Source organism: Orbicella franksi, chromosome 4 (genome assembly GCF_964199315.1).
Source record: "Orbicella franksi chromosome 4, jaOrbFran1.1, whole genome shotgun sequence".
In the NCBI taxonomy this organism is placed as follows: domain Eukaryota; kingdom Metazoa; phylum Cnidaria; class Anthozoa; order Scleractinia; family Merulinidae; genus Orbicella; species Orbicella franksi.
In genome coordinates, this window is record NC_138148.1 from 30,047,172 (window position 1) to 30,066,141 (window position 18,970).

The window sequence follows — 18,970 nt, forward strand, 5'->3', positions numbered from 1 at the left end:
TGTCATCCTGAAAAGCACGTGTGATTTTTCTCTTAATTCTAGGAATTGTGAACAATCAACATTGAAATCCAGGTACGTGACCCCGAGCTTCCAAGTAACGTATTTTCTTAGAAAAAGTGCAAATTAATTATGTGTAAACTAGCTTAAGATATTGTGACTAGCATTCCCTAGATACCCCCTCTAGGCTACCTGGATGCAAATGCAAACCCCGCATTTATTGACATGGTTGGGATGTCATTTGAAGAATTTCTCAGAAACGAGCTCTATTGTGTGTCTTAATCACGTTCATTTCTCAGTAATCATGGTCGTCACGTTTGGTCTTATCTTCACGATTTGGTAACAAATTTTCTCTACCTACCACCTAGTGTCTTATCCCAAAGCAGCGCCAAAATTTGCCCTCTGCAAAGGCCTCTTTCCCAAATTTTCAGTCATTTTGCCTTTCTCTCAGAAAGAACTGCTGGTACCACAGCCGATCCAGAAAATGTCGGATTCGAGACCCGAATTGGTAAAAAATTTCGTTGTCTCCAAGGGTCCCGGCCAATTTTTTCCAGGTGCAAATCCGAGCGCTCCCCTCCCCGAAGAAATCTGCACGCTGAAACATGATTGGGTTGCTGCAACTTCGATCCAGTTGCTTTCGGTTTTGCTACTCGGCGAAGAGGAAGCGCGCCAGTAACGCCTGACAGATTTTACATCTTCACCCTCTAGGAACCACGGTTTTCTAGGAAAGAGAACTAATTCCGGGAATGAAATTCTACTTTATAATACGTTGTTTTATAGATTCGACGACTTACACGAGTCTGCCATCAATGCTGAGACGTGAAATGCTCAGAGAATTAAAGAATGGGTGTTAATGGCGGACCCGGAGTTTGGAGACGGCTGAAAGAAGCGTACAACAGAAATTGGCCGTGGTCTCGATCGACTTCCTCAAGAGATGGAATTGGCACAGTGATTTTCGCTTCAACCAGCGAAGTATTGACGTTCGTTTACCGTCCTAACTTGAGCGTCAGGGTAAGTTGCATTTTTACTTTTCATAAAACGAAAGTGGTGAATTTTAAGGTGTCGTTCGGTCGATGTTTAGCCGTATCCATGAGTATCTATCAAATTTATTAGAACCCATAAATTCGTCTACTTAACTATGTGTACATGCAAATAGTTCATGTTGACGTTATTTCTGAGAATTGAAAGATCTATTGCCTTCGACAACACCGCATTGCGGTTTGGTTTTTAGCGCTTTCGAAATTATTGGAAGATGTCTTGGTCGAAGTTCTTTTATTTTAAACTAGTGGAGAAATGGATTAGTGTGTTAGGGTTTGTGGTTTTAGGTCCTCACAGGGTTTTATCTGCAGTAATTAGCTTTAGCTTTCCGTTTTCTAGCATTATTAATTAATCATGAAAGGCGGTAGAGACATAATTCGTATGTTAAAAACCATACTTTTTCTTGAAGAAAGATTTGTTTTGACAAACAGTACAAGGCTAGCTTAACTATCAACTGTTTATCGATAGCAATAAAGGAAACTCCAGTCACTATTGGAATTGTTTTACCTATCATTTTTATCCATCGCCTGATCTTTCCAGCAGTATATATAACAACAGATTTTGCTTGAAAAATGTAACAAAACGTTAAGACTAAATATTTGCCATATTGCCATACATATGGATCAGTCATTATAATTATTTTGATGTTTTAGTGCTGTTAATGTTTATTTTCTCAAACCCCAAGGTATTTTAGTTAGCTTCATAACTTGAAACTTTTCTTGAAAGATCAGTGATAAGATTACTTCATGGAACAACATGGATGTGCAGTTCTGGAAACTCTCTAATGCTTCTAATGAACAGAATGTTTGCTTTAAACAACTTAGTCTCTCTGCCAAAGTAATCCTTTGTTGAAGATAAATAGATTGTTCCCCTCTGTGTAAGGGCTGCTGGCCATTAAATACAAAACCATATTTTGTTCTGTTTTTTACATGCATGTGTTTGTATGTGCATTTAGTGTGGTGAGCCAGTTGTTGCATAAAAGTGAAATCTAAGTTTTATTCTTGATATCCAACTCCAGTGAAATCTTCTAGCTTCTTTGACACCAAAATACTCAAGATGTTTGCAGTCAATGACTTAAGTGAATAAGAGGTCATGTTTTGATGGCCTTAAACAATAGGTTTGCATCATTAATTAATTCCCGGAAATATAAATAATGGCTTTGTTTTGGTTCCGAGAAATACTAATGGGACCACTGATAATTGCTGTCCCCTATAGTATACAGTTGTAGCAGGGAACATCTGTATACACATAGTATAAAGGGGACTGTACTGAGTAAATGTTTATCTAGAAAACTATTATAGCTTATTAGCATGGGTAATTTTCTTAGAAAAACTAATAATAAGTGTAAACTGTAATCACATGACTGAAATGTGTCAATAAAAAAGGGTGTGGGTTCTTTACAATTCCTAGAAATGGAAAGAGTTTTAAAACTTAACAGAAAGGGAGTTCAGACCAAAAAGATCTGTACTGAAAAGATATGTATTAGTCTTGAAACAATTTTTAAAATTTGATTTTTCAGTTGTAATTGAGACTACATTGACATGATTGTGGAGCACTTGCATGTTACAATTTACAGTATTACTACTGGAATTCATTTAAACATGCTTTTAGTTTGTGCTTTTAGAAAATTTTTTGAGAAAACTTTATTACCAAAAAACGAAAACAAACCTTCTATTTCTCTGTTTAGATTATGTGTTCTTCATACACAGAGGATGGTGACAAGAGTTATCCTGCAATAGAACAGCATTTCCCCAGGCAGGATAATGTTTGCAGTAGACTATATCCAAATAGTCTGCTTAGTCAAAACTTTGCCTCTTTCATGCAGACAAGTTTAAAGCTTGGATCCTGTAAATAATTGTTAATAATCAAATAATTTCTAAAATGTAAATTTATGTGTTGGGTGGTATCTGTCCTTACAGGACATCTGCACTGAAGCAGCTGTGAAAGTCGACATCTCTCCAGTTGCCTTGGACTTCTTCACCTTGGTAACTGAAGATGGCAGGGGTTTTCTCAACCCAAACAAGGTGCTCAGCGAATCAGAGTGCAGTCAAGTGTACTTCTTCAAACTGTGCATTAAAGCTTGTCATGGAATTGAGCTTAAAGATTTTGACAAGAAAGCATTTGAATATTACTTCCATCAGGTTTGTTTACAAAATTATATCAAACACAAAGGACCATGTTTGAGCACATCTCCAAACATTGAGAAGAGAGTTGAATATACAATACTTGGCTTTGTAATTTTGTAGAACTTCAATGTATTTTGAAATGTGAACGATCTGTGTCTTTCGTGTTTGATATACTGTATCGTCTCAATCAAAACTTGAACAAAGGAGAAAAAATGATGGAGAAGAATTATCATAAATTTTATGCTAACTAAGATGAGATATCCAAACACCGTCACAGTGATGATTCCTTCATTTAACCTTGTTGAACGATTAATGAATTTTTTATCTCTAGCAACAGATGCGACATTTCGGTGACTTCATTGTTTATTGAATCAAAGACTTTCTTTTATTATTCATTCAACAAAAGATCTCCAAAGGTGCCACTTGGAAACTGAGTTTTTTGCATGTGTTATTTCTTGAAAACAAAAGCACAAATCAACAAAAACAATGATGGAATGATGTTTTTCATGTTACATGTAAAACAAGTCAGCCTGCCAAAAATAATATTAGCTCAATCCTGCAAAAATCAGCCCAAAAAGGGATATATGCCCTTTTTGCACAAAATCCTTCAATTCTTTAAAGGGGCTTCCACATAGCAATGGCCACAAGAGGCTAATTCTTTCACTGTTTTGTGCTTGCACCAAATTCAAACTTAGGTTCCAATATTTATGGAATGTCCATTTACTGTCTGACATTAAGAACATGACTTGTCGTACATTGTAACATGTCCAAACAATGGAGGAGATTGTTGTTGTTTTTTTATCTCCTTTCAGTGTCGTCAAGACTTCTTGTCAGGAAGTATAGGTGAATTCAGCATTGGGAACCAAAACTACTTGGCCCAACTTTTCCTTTATGAAATCATTTACCTGGCACGTAGACAAGCTGCACATGTATCCACCAAAGATGTTATTGAAAACCCGTAAGTACCTTAAAATAACTAAAAATGAATTTGGAATTTGCATGCACATCCTTTATTAGAGTGTCTGGTTGTTCTAGCACCAAGGACACTAATTGGTGACACAGACACAATTAAATATCATTAACAATTAGTTAAAAAATTAAAACTTAAAAACTTTAAGATTCATAACTTACAGCATTTTTCCTAAAACTACCTAAAATAGAAAATTATTCACAATATATTTTTTACACAGAAGTGAGAACTGGGTTGAACATAATTTAATACTGACATTCTCTCACACATCCCTCCAACACAACTGACATATCCTTTTTTCTGATGTATCCTTTAATTAATTAAAAGGTTATTTAATTAAATTAATCTGTGGGAGGTGTGGCAGTGGCCTCATGTTGGTGCAGCTCAATACCAGATGGAGCGGTCTGGGTTGGAGCCCTGGCTGGAGACATTGTGTTGTGTTCTTGGGCAAAACATTTTACATTTTGTTCTCTTACAGTGCCTCTCTCAACCCAGGTGTTTTAATTTAATGCTTGGGTTAACCCCACGATAGGGGAGCATATCAACCAGGGAAGAGCGGAAATACTCCTAGTGGTTTCATTCTACAGAAACCGAAGATAAGCACCAGCCTGATTGGTCACTTGACTCATATGCAATCCGGACTTCATCTTATAAAATAATAATAATCTTTTGTTTGTTTTAAAAGTTGAAAATTCATCTGAATTAATGGTGACAAATTTGTGATTTTGCTTTTAATGAAAACTCAAATGTTAATTTTAGAGTATCTTATTTGTATGAATTCAAAATGAAGACTGAGTCAACCTTTTAGAGCAGATATTGAGATAATATGTTTAAATGAAATAATTTTTCAAATAATTAATTTTTTACTGTATACTTTTCTGTTGTGAAAGTCTAGCAGTTTCTAACCTGAGGGCTTACTAGATCATTTACCATTCTCTCATTTCGCAAATTTTTAGGGGCCGTTATCGTATTAAGAAGTTACTCCAGAGAGGAATATTTGCAGAGTACCCTCTAGATGAGACAAAGTCATTTCTAAAAGTGAATGTAGCCCAATATGAGGTTTTCACAGATAATCAGGTCAAATCTGAGTACATCAGTACCTTGGAAAGAGCTGAAGACTTTTTTGTGCACAAGTTTTCTTTTGAAAAGGTTTGAATGCAAAGTTTGTATTATCTTATTGTGTAGTTCCTGAAAATATCCTTACCTCTCCTACTGAAGGGGATTTTTCAAGAGCCTCCACACCTCTGGAAATTCCAATTAAGTTTGATACATTTCTTTAAATGTTTTGGTCTTAGAGAACCCCCCACCCCCCAGGGGGTGGGGGTTCTCTAAGAAACCTGGAGGTGCTCTAAGAAGGTAATCTCTGTGGAGGTGCAGTGGCCTCATGGTTATTGCGCTTGACTCCGGATTGAGTGGTCCAGGGTTTGAGCCCTGGCCCGGGACATTGCGTTATGTTCTTGGACAAGATACTTTACTCTCACAGTGCCGTTTTCCACCCAGGTGTATAAATGGGTACCAGGGAACGTAGTGCTGGGGGTAATACACCCTGTGATGGACTAGCATCCCATCCAAGGGGGAGTAGAAATACTCCTAGCCACTTCATGCTACAGAAATCAGGATAAGCTCTGGCCTAATGGGCCACTTGGCTTGTGTGCAGACTTTACCTTTTACTTAAGTTACCACCCCCTAGGGTGAAGTCTACCCTCCCCCCAGAAGGGTATGGATATTTTCTGGAACTGCACATTAGCCAAATTTAAGGGTTGCACAGGGATAATATTAGCCTTTTGGCTTAGTGGTATGAATCAGTTACGTGAATGCATGTACCTGAAAGGCTATATAAATATTCTCCTAGAGCGGTCTAGACCAGCCTTGGTAAATAGGGATTTTATGCATAACTATTAAATGTGGTTGAGTGAGAGAATACCACAAACTTTTATTATTGAATTTAAACATTATTTTATTAATGAACAGCTGGGAAGTATTACATTTTAGTTTTCTCAACACAGGTTTACCAAATTGTTTTTAGTCCTCTCAGCTGTCTTAGGCGTGTAATAAATAGAGATTTTATGGAACATGTGTGAGGTCTCAAAAGGAAAAATAATGAACAGGCTCAGTTCAGTTTTTCTTACATGCAAACAAGGAGGTATGTTCACAAATTTTCCAAATAAAAGGGATTAAAGCAAACAATAGAATCTGTGACCAGCATACTCCAAACAACTTTCAATCAAGTTTATTCATGATTTGTTTTCATTGGATAACTTAATTTATTATAATGCATCAAATATTTTAACTCACGTGCAATTGGTCTAAATGTGTCACACAACTGAATAGGCCCCAGCTAAAACTGGGGAATATCCTTAAAGTGATATTCCCCAATTTTCAAAACTGCGTGTGTTGCAAAAAATATTTGAAGGATAATAATCACAATTACACTCTCGGAAAACTGTTTGCTTCTTGGAACAGATGATGTCTGTGGACAACTATCCAAACATATTTTCATGCCAGATGGAGGCTATTGTTTATTTAAACAACGCTTAAGGTGCACAAATGGGTTCTTTTTACACCTTTTGGCATAATTATAAACACTTTATTTATCTGTTTCAAAAGTCACATTGAGAACAGTGTTTATTACCTCAAATGCTGACTTTGGTAGGAAAGAAAATGCTAATAGATGCTGCGTTTTTTAAACTAGGTTTATGGCCAAGTGAGCAGAAAGTTTGAGGTTCTTGTCAGTGCCGAATTTGGAATCAAGAAGAGGAGATTAGACATTGAGAACAGTGTAAGTTTCATGTACTGCAGAAAGTGATAACAAATATATACACCTGTAGTATGATTTATTATATAATTTAGTTGTATCTAGTAATTTTCAAGCAAGTGTCGAAAAACAAAAACCAAAGTAATAACTCTGGCTGATCAAAAACAACACAGAGAATACAGTAAACAAATCAAAACTCAAAGTAATATGTGTAGCTTGTGCAAAGCATGGGAAAATGACCTTGAGCATGTCACGATTAGCTTTGGTTTTACTTCTGATTGGATGAAAAAGTGGCGGAACTGAAACTTTTAAGCCAGTTGCGTTGAGTAGTTCATGCAAAACTAATAACTTTTCGACACTCAAATAAAAACCGCTCTATGCTAATGATAGCAATAATCAATGGTTGATTATTTTTAGCATAAGATTGTGATGATTTGTTGCATTAATATTTATTTCTAATATTTCTTCTTTTTATTCTAACTGTAGCTTCCTGAGGTTATAGTGGAAAAATTCTCCGACATAGAAGGATTAGAATATGACCGCATGAGGAATGTTGTCAGAATTTTACGAAAAGAATTTAAAACAGAGGTATGATACATCGTGTTAATTATTTATTAAATACCAGTGAAATACCATGCAAGTAAGCTTTTGGGCAAAAACATGACATCCTCACACATGACAATAACAGGTTATGTTCACACCTGAAAAGATCACCTTTGCTATGGATACATACCGTATGCATATTAAATTTTCACCTTTCTTAGCAAAAGTGAAATGATTTTGGTATTTCATTGGTGTGTATATTAACAAAAATAGAACATTAAATGGCTGTTTGGGGATACAAAACTTCTTTTCTCATGTTGAAAAATATTTTTCTTGTTTGCTGTGCTCACTCGTAAAATATTTGTTAACACCTGAAGATAAATTTTGTATCTCAGTACAGCTCTCCTCTATTTAGCTTTTAAACCTGTTTTTGGACTATTACATCTACTGTTCATTTGAATTGTAAAACTGACAGAGAGTTTTGTAGTGTATGGAAGAAGCTAATGGAAGGGATTTTAAGTGTCAATACCTTTTAGTAGCTTCGCAATACCTGTTATTGCAGTTATCAGTGGTTTGATGTGCAAATGGGGTGTGAAGATCAATTCTACTTTGCACTGACCCTTTCACCTCGTTTATATGTCTTTTTAAACATGAGAATAGTTGACCTCAAATTCAACTGCAATCACAGCTCTTGTATGCAGCAAGAAACAAAAAGACTAGTGGGGTGTGTAGGAAAGGGGGTGTAAGATAGATAGATAGATAGTAAGGACACTTAATTTAACCACAGTATAGCTTAATTGTTCACGAATTTATGCAAGAATTTTAATTTGTAACTGGTATTTCCATTAGCTAGCCCCACTATTTACAGTCTGATGGATTAAACTTAGCTAAAGGGAAAAATAGCACTCTAGTAAACTTATTAATAATTAATATATGCACGTAGAGGAGGCCTGCAATGGACTGGCATCAGCTGATGACTGTAGTTGTTTTGCTTAATACCTCTAGTATTTAAGAATAGACTTGACATTGAGACAAACTCCAATAAGAAATCGATCAATTTCAGTTTTAAGTGGACAAAAATCTTGTACCAGAGTAATTTTAAGTAACTATATTTTACAGTCCTTTTTGCATTTTCTAAAAGCTAAAGAATAAAAACGGTTGCCTGAAATAACACCAAAAACAATTTCCCATGGGAACTCGAGAAACTAAATTTCAAAAATCAGAGAAATTGTGCAGCCACAGGCAAAATTTCATCATCAGTTTGATTCACCATTACTTTCAAGTGTTTCATATGAACTTGAAAATGTGTTTTCGCCATCTGGTGTTATTAGATATGATTTCTTTTGAGAAGACATATAAAACTGTCACACAGAAGTTTGCAATACAATGTAAATAATCTTGGTACAAAGTTTTTGTCCTCTTGTTACTCAAACTTCTGGGAGATTCCCTCTTAAACCTGAAGAACTTTGCCAATTTTATTGGACCCTTCTCTGTGATCTCTCATCTTGGAGAGACCTTAGCACTCTATGCAAGCACTGTACTTTGGGGATATATTATATGATATCTGCTTTGTGGTTTGCAGGAACTGACAGCCAGCTCTACACAAGATGCAGATTCCCTTTTGACATTGATTGAGGGATATTATAGACTGGTGGTTAACCAGTACAAGCAGCTCAATGTACGAGGTAGGTATGATGAATTAACATCTCCTTATCTCCCTTATAACTATGACTTTTTAATATTTAATATACAGATTTAGCCAAGCCTAAAAGCAGAGCTCCTGCTTACAATTATATTAAGTTGACCTGGCTTGATCCTGTGATCCAATTGAAAACCATTACCTGGGTAGCAGTCAACACAGGTCAGCAGATACCTTGTTTTGACAGGTGTCAATTGACCATAACATGGATGTCTAAAATCAAAGATGTTCACTGTAAACCAAGGCTGCATTCCTTGGTCAATCAATTTTTTGAGTATGGCCGCCATGCTGCACAACGTCATCATCACAGAGCACACGTGCCCGCAATCCATGCCATTAGCCATGCTGACCCTTTAATGGACCGCAGGAGCTCCACTATGGATATTATTTGGAATTAAGAATTGGGCTCTGCCAGTAGTAATTTGTATCTTTTTTGTCAGGTTCAAAGAGTGCAGTTGCCATACCATGTCATGGGCCTATCTTGTAAGTGTTTTGGATGCTTTTCAAGACAAACATTTTACTATAATATTAATTGTAATAATGATATTATTAATAAGAGTTTTAAGGCCGGATAAAAATTCTCTTTTTGGGCCTAGTGGCCAGTGAGTAACACCTATTCTATTGTGCAGTTGCAAACAATGTTCATACACCACAGAGGCAATTGGAAATTCCAGAAGGGGTGGTGAGGGGGTCAAAGACCCAGAAAATTCCAGAGGGTAGGGGTTTGGACGGTCAATGTAAATTCCAGTTGTCCTTCAGTTCAATATAGATTGAAGTGTCGATCTAGCAGCTTCTCACAACTTCTTCCATACCTACTAAGTAGCTTAGTAAGTAGATTATCTCTCACGGTCCTTAATTGTGTTCCTACAGACGTAACAAGGCGGAGTATCTCTTAAAGAAAGGACCCAGAGAGAATGGTTCATTTATGCTTCGAAGGAAAAGAAATAACCATTGGAACCATGTGCTGTCAGTGTATGTGGCAGACAAAGTCATGAACTATGATATTATCTGGGATGACAACACTTCCCCTGGGTTTTTTTACCTGAAGGATGCAAAGAGAGCATTTTCAGACTTATTAGGACTGGTTGAACACTACAAGCAGTCTGCGGTAAAACTATTGTTTAAATAAATAGTAAAAGTTATGTATCAAACATCACCTGCCATGCAAGGGTATGTGAGAGGAAGCTCAGCATTTCTTCACAAAATGTAAGGCCGCCTTCTTGATTGTTTGAAGCAGAGGAAGGTTAGAGGGAGAAAAAAATTCTACCAAGGGGTTGGGTGATAGGCATGCAAGAGGAATAAAGGGGAGGGGAACTGGGCATCTAATCAAGGGGTATTTCTCACTTCAAAGGCCTTTAACAGCCTTTTTCTGGCCTTAGCAGCTCTAAAGTTTACTGAAGTCTATCTTTTTGAGTGAAATTACAACCAGATTAAGGTTCTCTTTCAGCCAATGAAATTAACTAGCAGCCAGCACTCAGAGATGCCAACCTAAAAACATTAAAATCCAGGATATTGGCAATTTTTCCTTCTCGGACCTAACAGATGTAGAACTACACCAATTCAACCAAAAAAGAGCATCAAATATTTCAACCCCCCCCCCCCCCCCCACTGAAAATGCCAAAATGGCCAAATAAGAGTGAGAAAGGTACTTTAAGTGCTGTCTTTTAACTCTGAGAGATTGGGAGATTTAGTCTGTATGTGTATCTCAGAGACTCCCAGGTTATCATGGAGAGTTGGCATAGATGGGCCTTGAGCAACATTCCTATTGTTGCTTTGATATGCTGAACCTGGTATGTTATCTAACTGCATTTCTGGTACCAGGTAGAAATGCAGGCAAATCAAAGGAGGAATTGACAGAGTTATGTGTTGTATTTAATCTTAGGATGGACTACCTGTCTGCTTAAAAGAGATACTCAAACCAAAAACAGAAGGTAATAAAATTCACAGCAATTAGTTAGTTGTAAATATGGGTTATTGACCAAGCGTGAGGTCATGTATATGGACCGAGATAAAGTCAAGGTCCATAAACATACAATAAAGAACGACGCCAACCGTCTTGACAGAACAACTTGGTCAATAAAGGATTTATTATATGGAGAAACAACACAATTTTGTTGCAGGATACAGCGGGAAATCCTGAGCGGCCGGGCAATTTAGCGCCATCTTCCCTGCTTTGGTGGCCAATCACAACACAGAATTCGGTTCATCTTGCCAGCTCACAGAGCTAGTCATATAATAAAATGGGTTCTCCTCTAAGTTACTAAGAAAACATACCAACTAAATGACTAGCAAATTCCCCATCGATTGCGTATATTACTGATAAATAAATGAATTATTAATGAAAGTAACTACTACTCAAATAAGTCAACTCCAAACACTTTGCTCTCACAGTGCCTCTTTTCCCTTAAGTGTAGGGGCAACTTTAATCCTAGGGGTAACCATGCAATGGACTAGCATCCCATCTGGGGGTGTAGAAATGCTCCTAGTTACATTTACCAGTGAACGTTACAGGACCCTATTCAGCCTCCGCCATTTTTTATGCCATCGAAATTATTGATATTGCATGGTGAAGCAAACTCTTATTGCTTTACAGTAAGTTGTGTTCCTGAAAGTATGTCTAATTATCTTTTGTAGTTTCATGGCGATTTCCTTCATTTCTACATGCTCCGAATAAAACATATTAAACAAAACAAATGTGTGGCTGACTAGGGCCCTTTAAGTGCCAGCATGATGGGTCACTAGGCTAGAATGGAAACTTTTCATCTTAAATGACAACCCCTGCTTATTTATTCTAGGTTTAGCTGCATTGTTGGATCGACAGGCCTTGGTACCTGCAGTACCCGAAGTCCACCTCATCAATGATGCCAACCAAATTGACAATTTGATACTTGAGCCTGGAAATTCATTATCAGAAAGGGTATTGAAACATCACTGTTACCTGACATTTAGCTTTAACAACAAATTACTTTCACTAAAAGCTCTTAATAGGGACATTTTCAAATTGAGTGTCATAAAACCAAAACCAAATTGAATGTAATCACTCTTGCCAATCACAAAGGACACAGATAATCCAGTGATGAACCAATCAAAACATGACGTAAATACGTGTAGCTGGTGTGACGAGAGGGAAAACATGTGCAAACGAGTCACAATTGGTTTTGGTTTTTAACTTCTGATTGGATGAACAAGTGGCACAAGTTTTTAAGCCGATGGACTTTTCTACCGATGTCACGAAAAATTGACAAATATTTTTCCTATTTTTCGAATAAATAAAAAACCACCTTCATACTTCAATATTTATCATGCCGAATTTAGTAAATCTGCAAAGTTTTATAAGAAATGGTTGCAAACTTATAAAACTATGGAACCCTAAAACTTACGAGGAAATGATTTTATTCCACGGGACAAACATTGCCCCCCTGGCACACATTTCTATGTAAAAATTGGAAAGTTACGGGTCCCAATTTGCTGGATAGCAAGCTTTTCCATGCAGCCTACAAATCGTTTAAATTTTCAAACCTTGGCAAACCTCAGGGGCCTCAATTTCATCGCATTCTTACAATCACTCATTTGTTATATGACAAGGAAAATTAACAATGCGCGGGTGATAATTTGCACTGCAATGCAAGTTAAAAATTAACTATGAAGTGGCTTGCTCCTAACCAATCACAATTCAGTAGTTTTCTCAATCTTATGATTAGACATCATGTGATTACCATTTTAACTGAAGAACATTTAATTCCTAGGGTGAGTTTGGTGAAGTCAGGAAGGGATCCTTTTGTGCATCTGCTGAAGAACAGCTCTGCGTCGTCTCTAGGGCATTGGTGAAGCCTATTGGAAGAGAAGTAAGTCTTGTTCAACATTTTTGTATCTTGTTTCGTGGAGTGATCTGTTTTCTTGATGGCAGTGTTGCACTGTTTTGCACTGAGTAATCCGTACAGACCAGGCCAAGTAATTTTGTCACTCAAAATAACCTTTGTACTCTGGTAGCGTTAAATTATATTTTAATTAATAAGTGACCAGAGATTCATGAGATATGAGGAAGCCAAAACATGACCAGTTACTTTCATACGCTACAGTGACCGTACATCTCTATCAATTACTTCAACCTGATGAATTACTTTAAAACTCATTAGAAAGCTGTTTTTTTTTTTTGGTAATGTACCATTATTAAGCTTCAAATATTTTGATAGGGTTTTCCAACTTCAGCATTCAAAATAATCCTAGTCAAAGTGAAAATATACAAACTATTCCACTAGTGTGAACTTTCCAATATCATTTGGTAGTCAAAATTATGATAAAAACGTTCGCTGGCTAAAAAATGTTCAAAAGGAACATGCGCTTTCGGCTGTCAATCTACAGCCTTCGACGGATAAAAATGGAATGCAAAATGATAAAATATATGCAAGAAAAGGCAAGATAAAAATACTAATAAGGTACAGTGAAAAACATTGTTTTGATTTGTCAGTGTTCTCAATGATTATCTTCTTTTTGGTTGCAGAAAACCAGTCGCTACAAGGAAGCAATGGGAACCTTTTCGGAGCTTCAGAATCCTTACTTGACACAATTTTATGGCATTACTGAGACAGAAAAAGCCTTGATCTTTGTGTTCGAGTTCGCAGCAGAAGGTCCTCTAGACCAGTACATCAAGAATGAAAGGTAACGTTTTCCTTGACATGTGATGCCTGCTCATAAAGTTTGCTTTAGAACAACACACAGTATCTAACAATGATTCCATGAGCGTGCATTGGATTAATGAGATGATGGATAGCCAACGAGTTGTGCATTGCCTAATTGGCTTTGAACAATCTCACATCCAACAAGCGCGAGTGGAATAATTGTCTTATTAAAAACTCCCCCAAAATATAGAAAACTAAACTAAAATAAAAATGCCCCCAAAAGTCACACGTGCGCTTACCATATTTGCAGAGCATGGTATAATGGCTCATATACCATGATGGCTAAGCCAAAACTCATGAATTGCATTATCCAATGATCCAGTTTTTTAATTAATGTAATTGGCCAATCAGAAGAGTTTTTGACGTGGTCCTTATGATAGCAAACCTTTTGCACTCCATTTGGTCTAGATGTTGTTGTTGTTAATGCTGTGTTGTTATCGGACAAGAATACTTGTTTTCCAAATCTTTGAAGGGGCTGACTATTTTTTTTTTTTTACCAATGCTGCTTTTCTAGTACAAAGGAAAATGGGATAACCAAAGGGACGGTCATTTCGTATGCTGCACAGATTGCAGAAGGAATGATGTTCCTACACAGCAAGGTAAGTCAGAAGCCAGTGAAAACTGATAACATATCTAGTAGGAAAATGTATAATAAGAGCCTCCACAGACTAGACATTTAGTTGTTGACAACTGTTTCTTATCGGTAACTAAATGTTATCGAGAACTAAAAAACGCAGTGTGTGAGATGAGTTGTCGGCAATTAAACGTTAAATTTTTAGTTAAGAAAAATAAGCCAATAATTACTAGAAGAAATAATAGTCTAAGAATAGTTTAGTTTAGAATTGAGACTTTTTCAAACCAACAAAGTAATTAATTATAGAAATTATTTTAAAAACGTATTATGTCTTATAAGTACTAAACAGCAGATGGTGTTCCATGTTCTCTAACAAAATAATGCACGCTTGAGGTCTAGATAAACTTTTGGACGCATATAGGCTGAACGCGAATACGCTCAGCAGTTTTTTTAGACCTCTAGAGTGTATTACATGTATTCAAGGCTAAAACAACATCTGTGAAAATGACAGTTGTACTGCACCCTGTTGGTTTTACAGATACACCGACGAGAAAATAACACAAATTCTATGAAGCCGTTACGTATCTCAAGGAGTGTCGCATATAAAAGTTCGCTACATAAAGTTAACTCTGAGTTTAAAAGCTTCCTAAAAATTTTATACTGTACTGTAAATATTTCGGATGCTTAAAAACTTCGGACGGTCTTCTTTTCTGACCCTTTTTGTGTCCGAAATTAAAATCGTCCGAAAGTTTTTTTCGAGTAATGTGGCATAAAAAAGCGAAAATATTTACGTCTGAAAATGGGCAGTAATTGCGATGACAACACAACATCCAGAAGATACGTGCTCTATAATTTGCAGCAGTGCATATAAAAAAATTCAAGATGCACCCTAAACAACAGAGCAGGTATACAGAAGCTATATTCTAAACTTAAATAAAAACTCAGCCATGATAACTTACTTACATTTCTATAATATGTTTATTGTGGTTTGGATTTCAGAACGTTGTTCATGGCCGTCTGAATGCACACAATGTGCTTGTCGCCAATGAAGAATGTATCAAGATCAGTGACTTTGGTCTGTTGTACCTTGTACAGAATGGGCAGAGCTTCTTCCACTCTACCAGAAGAGGATTTGGGTGGGTAACAAAAGCTGTATGGAGTATAGATTTTTGGGCGCTCTCATTTGACCAAAAATTCCGATTTGCATTTCCGGAAATTTCCTGTGGCGAATGGAACAACATTTTCCTCGCGAGCTGTACTCAAATTATGGAAAATTTCTCACCGGGAATTTCTGCTCCATCTGATTTTCCCCGCGGAATTTCTGGAATTTTCAACGGAATGGTTCACATTTCGGAAATTTTTAAACAGTCATCGGATTTATTGTAAAGTTTGGGCCCGTATGCACAAGGCATATTTTTGTTTATTTTGTGAAAAAATCTGTCATCAGTTCCGTGAAACAAATGCACACAGTGATTTTTTTTTTTTACTACCAAATTTTGCAAGCCTTACCAAACTTAAAAGGCGCCGGCATCCTGCTTCGGAGCAGGACGAATTTTCGTCAGGCGTGACAACTGACGGAGTTTTCAATTTACCCGGCATGGCCTGAAGGAAAACATCAATTAAGTAAATTTGATCTCACTTTGATCTCTCTTTAATCTTTGACCTCGTCATGTGATTGACACTTTGTGGTCAACAGATAATTATTTTACTGTGTTTGAGTGCGTCCACGATTACCAAATCGAAAATTTGACGGAGGCAACTTTTGTCGAGATTTTTAGCAAAACCAAACAAATTTTGTCAGCATAGTGCCTACGGGCCCTTTCCAAGGAATGTTTGGTTGAATGGAAATCACCCCTTATCTGATCTTGAAGTTGATTTTCACTGAAGTTGTCAAAACTTCAGTTATCAGGAACAGTCCTTTTTAGATTTCTGTCACTTAATGATGACCGCATTAGATGAAGATGGAATTCCAAAGTTTGCAACGTGTAAGTCAACTGACAGAGGTATTTTTCAGTTGAGAGCAAAACGTGTTTTCATTATAAGGGGGCACATTTTTAAGTCTCTCTTTTTCTTGAACAGTGGCTGGATCCAAAGGATTTCCTAATATGTCCAACACGAAAGACTGTGTTTGACCACATATCCAAAGACCGAGAAGAGAATTGAAAATATGACGCGTAGCGGAGTATTTTTGACGAACTTCGAGGTGTTTGGAAATGTGGTCAAACATTGTCTTGAGTGTTTGATGTATCTTCTCAATCGAAACTAAAACTGAGGAGAAAACAGAGAATAAAATCGTAAAAATCTATGCCAACTAAGATCAGATATCCAAACCACAGTCACAGGAATGACTTCCTTTGTTTAAACTTGATGAATTATTAATGAGTTTGAAAATATTATGTCAAAGTGCATCTTACCGAAAGCATAGTTAAGTTAGGAAGGCAGGTAAACCTCAGAGAACGAGACAAAGAGGCTAAGAGTTTTGTTGGAAGGTCCTTGACCTTGTACATCTTTTGTTTTATGCTCATTGACTATGCATGAATTACATAATCGCAATGCTTCTATTGGTTAGTGTTACCACACGTAACTACCTTTTGTGTTTTGCCAAGTTTTGTGCAGGGTCAAGCCCCAAAATAGCAAACAAAAAGTAAGTTAACATACAGCAAAGAACTTTGCCAAGTTTCCCAACCATTTCCTTCAATTAACTATGACTTAAGTTAAAATATATATTTTTTTTATTTAACGTGACTTGAATAGCTACTGCTGGTTCTCGCCCCAGTCCCTGCACGATCAAACGTTCACTATAGAGAGTGACATTTGGACATTCGGAGTAACACTCTGGGAAATTTTTGCTATGAAAAAGCCTTTCCACTGCTCTCTCGCAGAAGAAGTGCTGTCAGAGAACGAGGTAAGTACCTCCTCTGGCTTTTGTTTGAGGGCATTTGTGAGGTTTGAATTTGCTATCATGTAATAGGCGGAGATATCAATGCAGAACGAAATCGGCGTGAATGTAGACAGACGACTGACAGACAGACAGACAGACAGAAAGACAGACAGACAGACAATATTAAAATGTAAAGCTAAGAATAGTGTGTCAACATTTTGTACCGTCAAGTTACAGTCAGCATGGTTTGAAGTCTTGATCTTCACTAAATGTTAAGGTAACGTTGGAGCCTTATATATACAGTTAAGTAGGTACACATTTCTCAGTTTTTGTTCCCCTTTTGTGTATTGAACTTTAATACTGGTTTACGGTTTGTAGACTTGTAGTTGGATTAGTAAGCTGCAGTTTAAGTTGTTCGTAGAGGTGCCATGTTCTGTTCTCAATAGTGTCTTCACGAGCATTGTTCAACAGTTTTGCCGACATGCAGTAAAATTACAGTGGCTCAGTGGTTGGGTCATCTTGCAACTCTCGTAAGGTCTCACACAAATGGCTCAATACCCTTTGAGAAGACAGTAGAACAAACAACAGAAACAATGCCCCCTAGCCCCAAAACAGTAACGGCTGCTGCAATGACGACAAATAGAATTACAAGCTTACGAGAGCTGCCACACTTCTACAGTGCTTATCAATAGTAGTGCGAACCGGGTATGTGTTACTGGTCGGAAACAAAATCGCTTTCAATTGCTGCTTACCCTGAATTACCAGTCTCCAAATCCCACAACAATGATTGTTTGATTAATAGATAGAATCATTTCTTTTACAGATTATTAACCGGTATTTGAAAGGGCAGTATCTCAATCCAGAAAGGTTAGTGAAGTCCTTTTGTGACTGTATCGTCAAACCAGCCTTTGTCGTCTGTATCAGGGAAACATTGATTGAGCTCTACTGCTTGTTACGTAGAACTGGTTTTCCCATGAGGGAATTATAATTTTTGGTCTTTCGCAATATAAAGCCCTAAGGCCCGCCATTTTCGTAATTGTTATACAACGCATTAACCAACCATTTTGACAACGTTGAAACAGATTCTTACAATTTTTTTAAGACCTTTTTATTTTAATAGAACTGGTTATTCAGCAATAATTGAGGAGAACAGTTTCGTTCATTCATTGGTTTTTGACACCACATTTGTGCTCGCCTCATTATACCTGTGATTTAAACCTTTGTTTTTCAGACCAAACTGTCCACCCAATGTTGGAAAGCTGATAAAACGGTGTTGTGAGCCAGAACCAAAGGTTGGCCTGTTCATATTGTTGCTGTTAGTGTTATTGATATAATAAATATGATCAACACAGTCATTCGCATTTTGTGTAGTACTGGGTTATATGTCATTCACTCAGTTGACACTGAGAAGCGCCAAGATTTTTTCCGTTTAAATTAAAAAGAATCATTGAAAAGTAAATTCCAAATCTGCTGCTTGAACAGCATAAGTATACAAGGCAGGGGCCGATTTACGGAAGGGGCCGAGGGGGCCATGGCCCCTCTTTTTTTCATGTATTTTCAAAGCATTTTTGTCAACAACAACACCAGTCCGTCTAACCGTCTTTTGAGTGGTTTTATTCGATCAGGCTTTCTAGACTTGCATTCTGTATTCGACCTCTCTTTCTGAATTTTCTGGATCTGTCCCTGCAAGGTATTTGTAAGTGTGAGT

General features: G+C 37.0%; 1 protein-coding gene across 1 annotated transcript in view; it reads left to right on the top strand.

Moving 5' to 3' along the window:
* The first annotated feature begins 329 nt into the window (after window positions 1-329).
* LOC145483855 (uncharacterized) overlaps window positions 330-18,970 on the top strand; it is a 30,797-nt gene continuing 12,156 nt past the window's right edge. Inside the window, exons 1-18 of the mRNA XM_081462408.1 lie at window positions 330-1,008; window positions 2,955-3,176; window positions 3,974-4,119; window positions 5,088-5,280; window positions 6,824-6,910; window positions 7,373-7,474; window positions 9,012-9,114; window positions 9,569-9,611; window positions 9,999-10,236; window positions 11,011-11,059; window positions 11,924-12,045; window positions 12,875-12,973; window positions 13,630-13,787; window positions 14,322-14,406; window positions 15,381-15,517; window positions 17,136-17,286; window positions 18,086-18,129; window positions 18,494-18,554. Coding sequence (XP_081318534.1) covers window positions 841-1,008; window positions 2,955-3,176; window positions 3,974-4,119; window positions 5,088-5,280; window positions 6,824-6,910; window positions 7,373-7,474; window positions 9,012-9,114; window positions 9,569-9,611; window positions 9,999-10,236; window positions 11,011-11,059; window positions 11,924-12,045; window positions 12,875-12,973; window positions 13,630-13,787; window positions 14,322-14,406; window positions 15,381-15,517; window positions 17,136-17,286; window positions 18,086-18,129; window positions 18,494-18,554 — 2,208 coding nt within the window. The 5' untranslated portion in view covers window positions 330-840. The remainder of the gene's footprint in view (window positions 1,009-2,954; window positions 3,177-3,973; window positions 4,120-5,087; window positions 5,281-6,823; window positions 6,911-7,372; window positions 7,475-9,011; window positions 9,115-9,568; window positions 9,612-9,998; window positions 10,237-11,010; window positions 11,060-11,923; window positions 12,046-12,874; window positions 12,974-13,629; window positions 13,788-14,321; window positions 14,407-15,380; window positions 15,518-17,135; window positions 17,287-18,085; window positions 18,130-18,493; window positions 18,555-18,970) is intronic.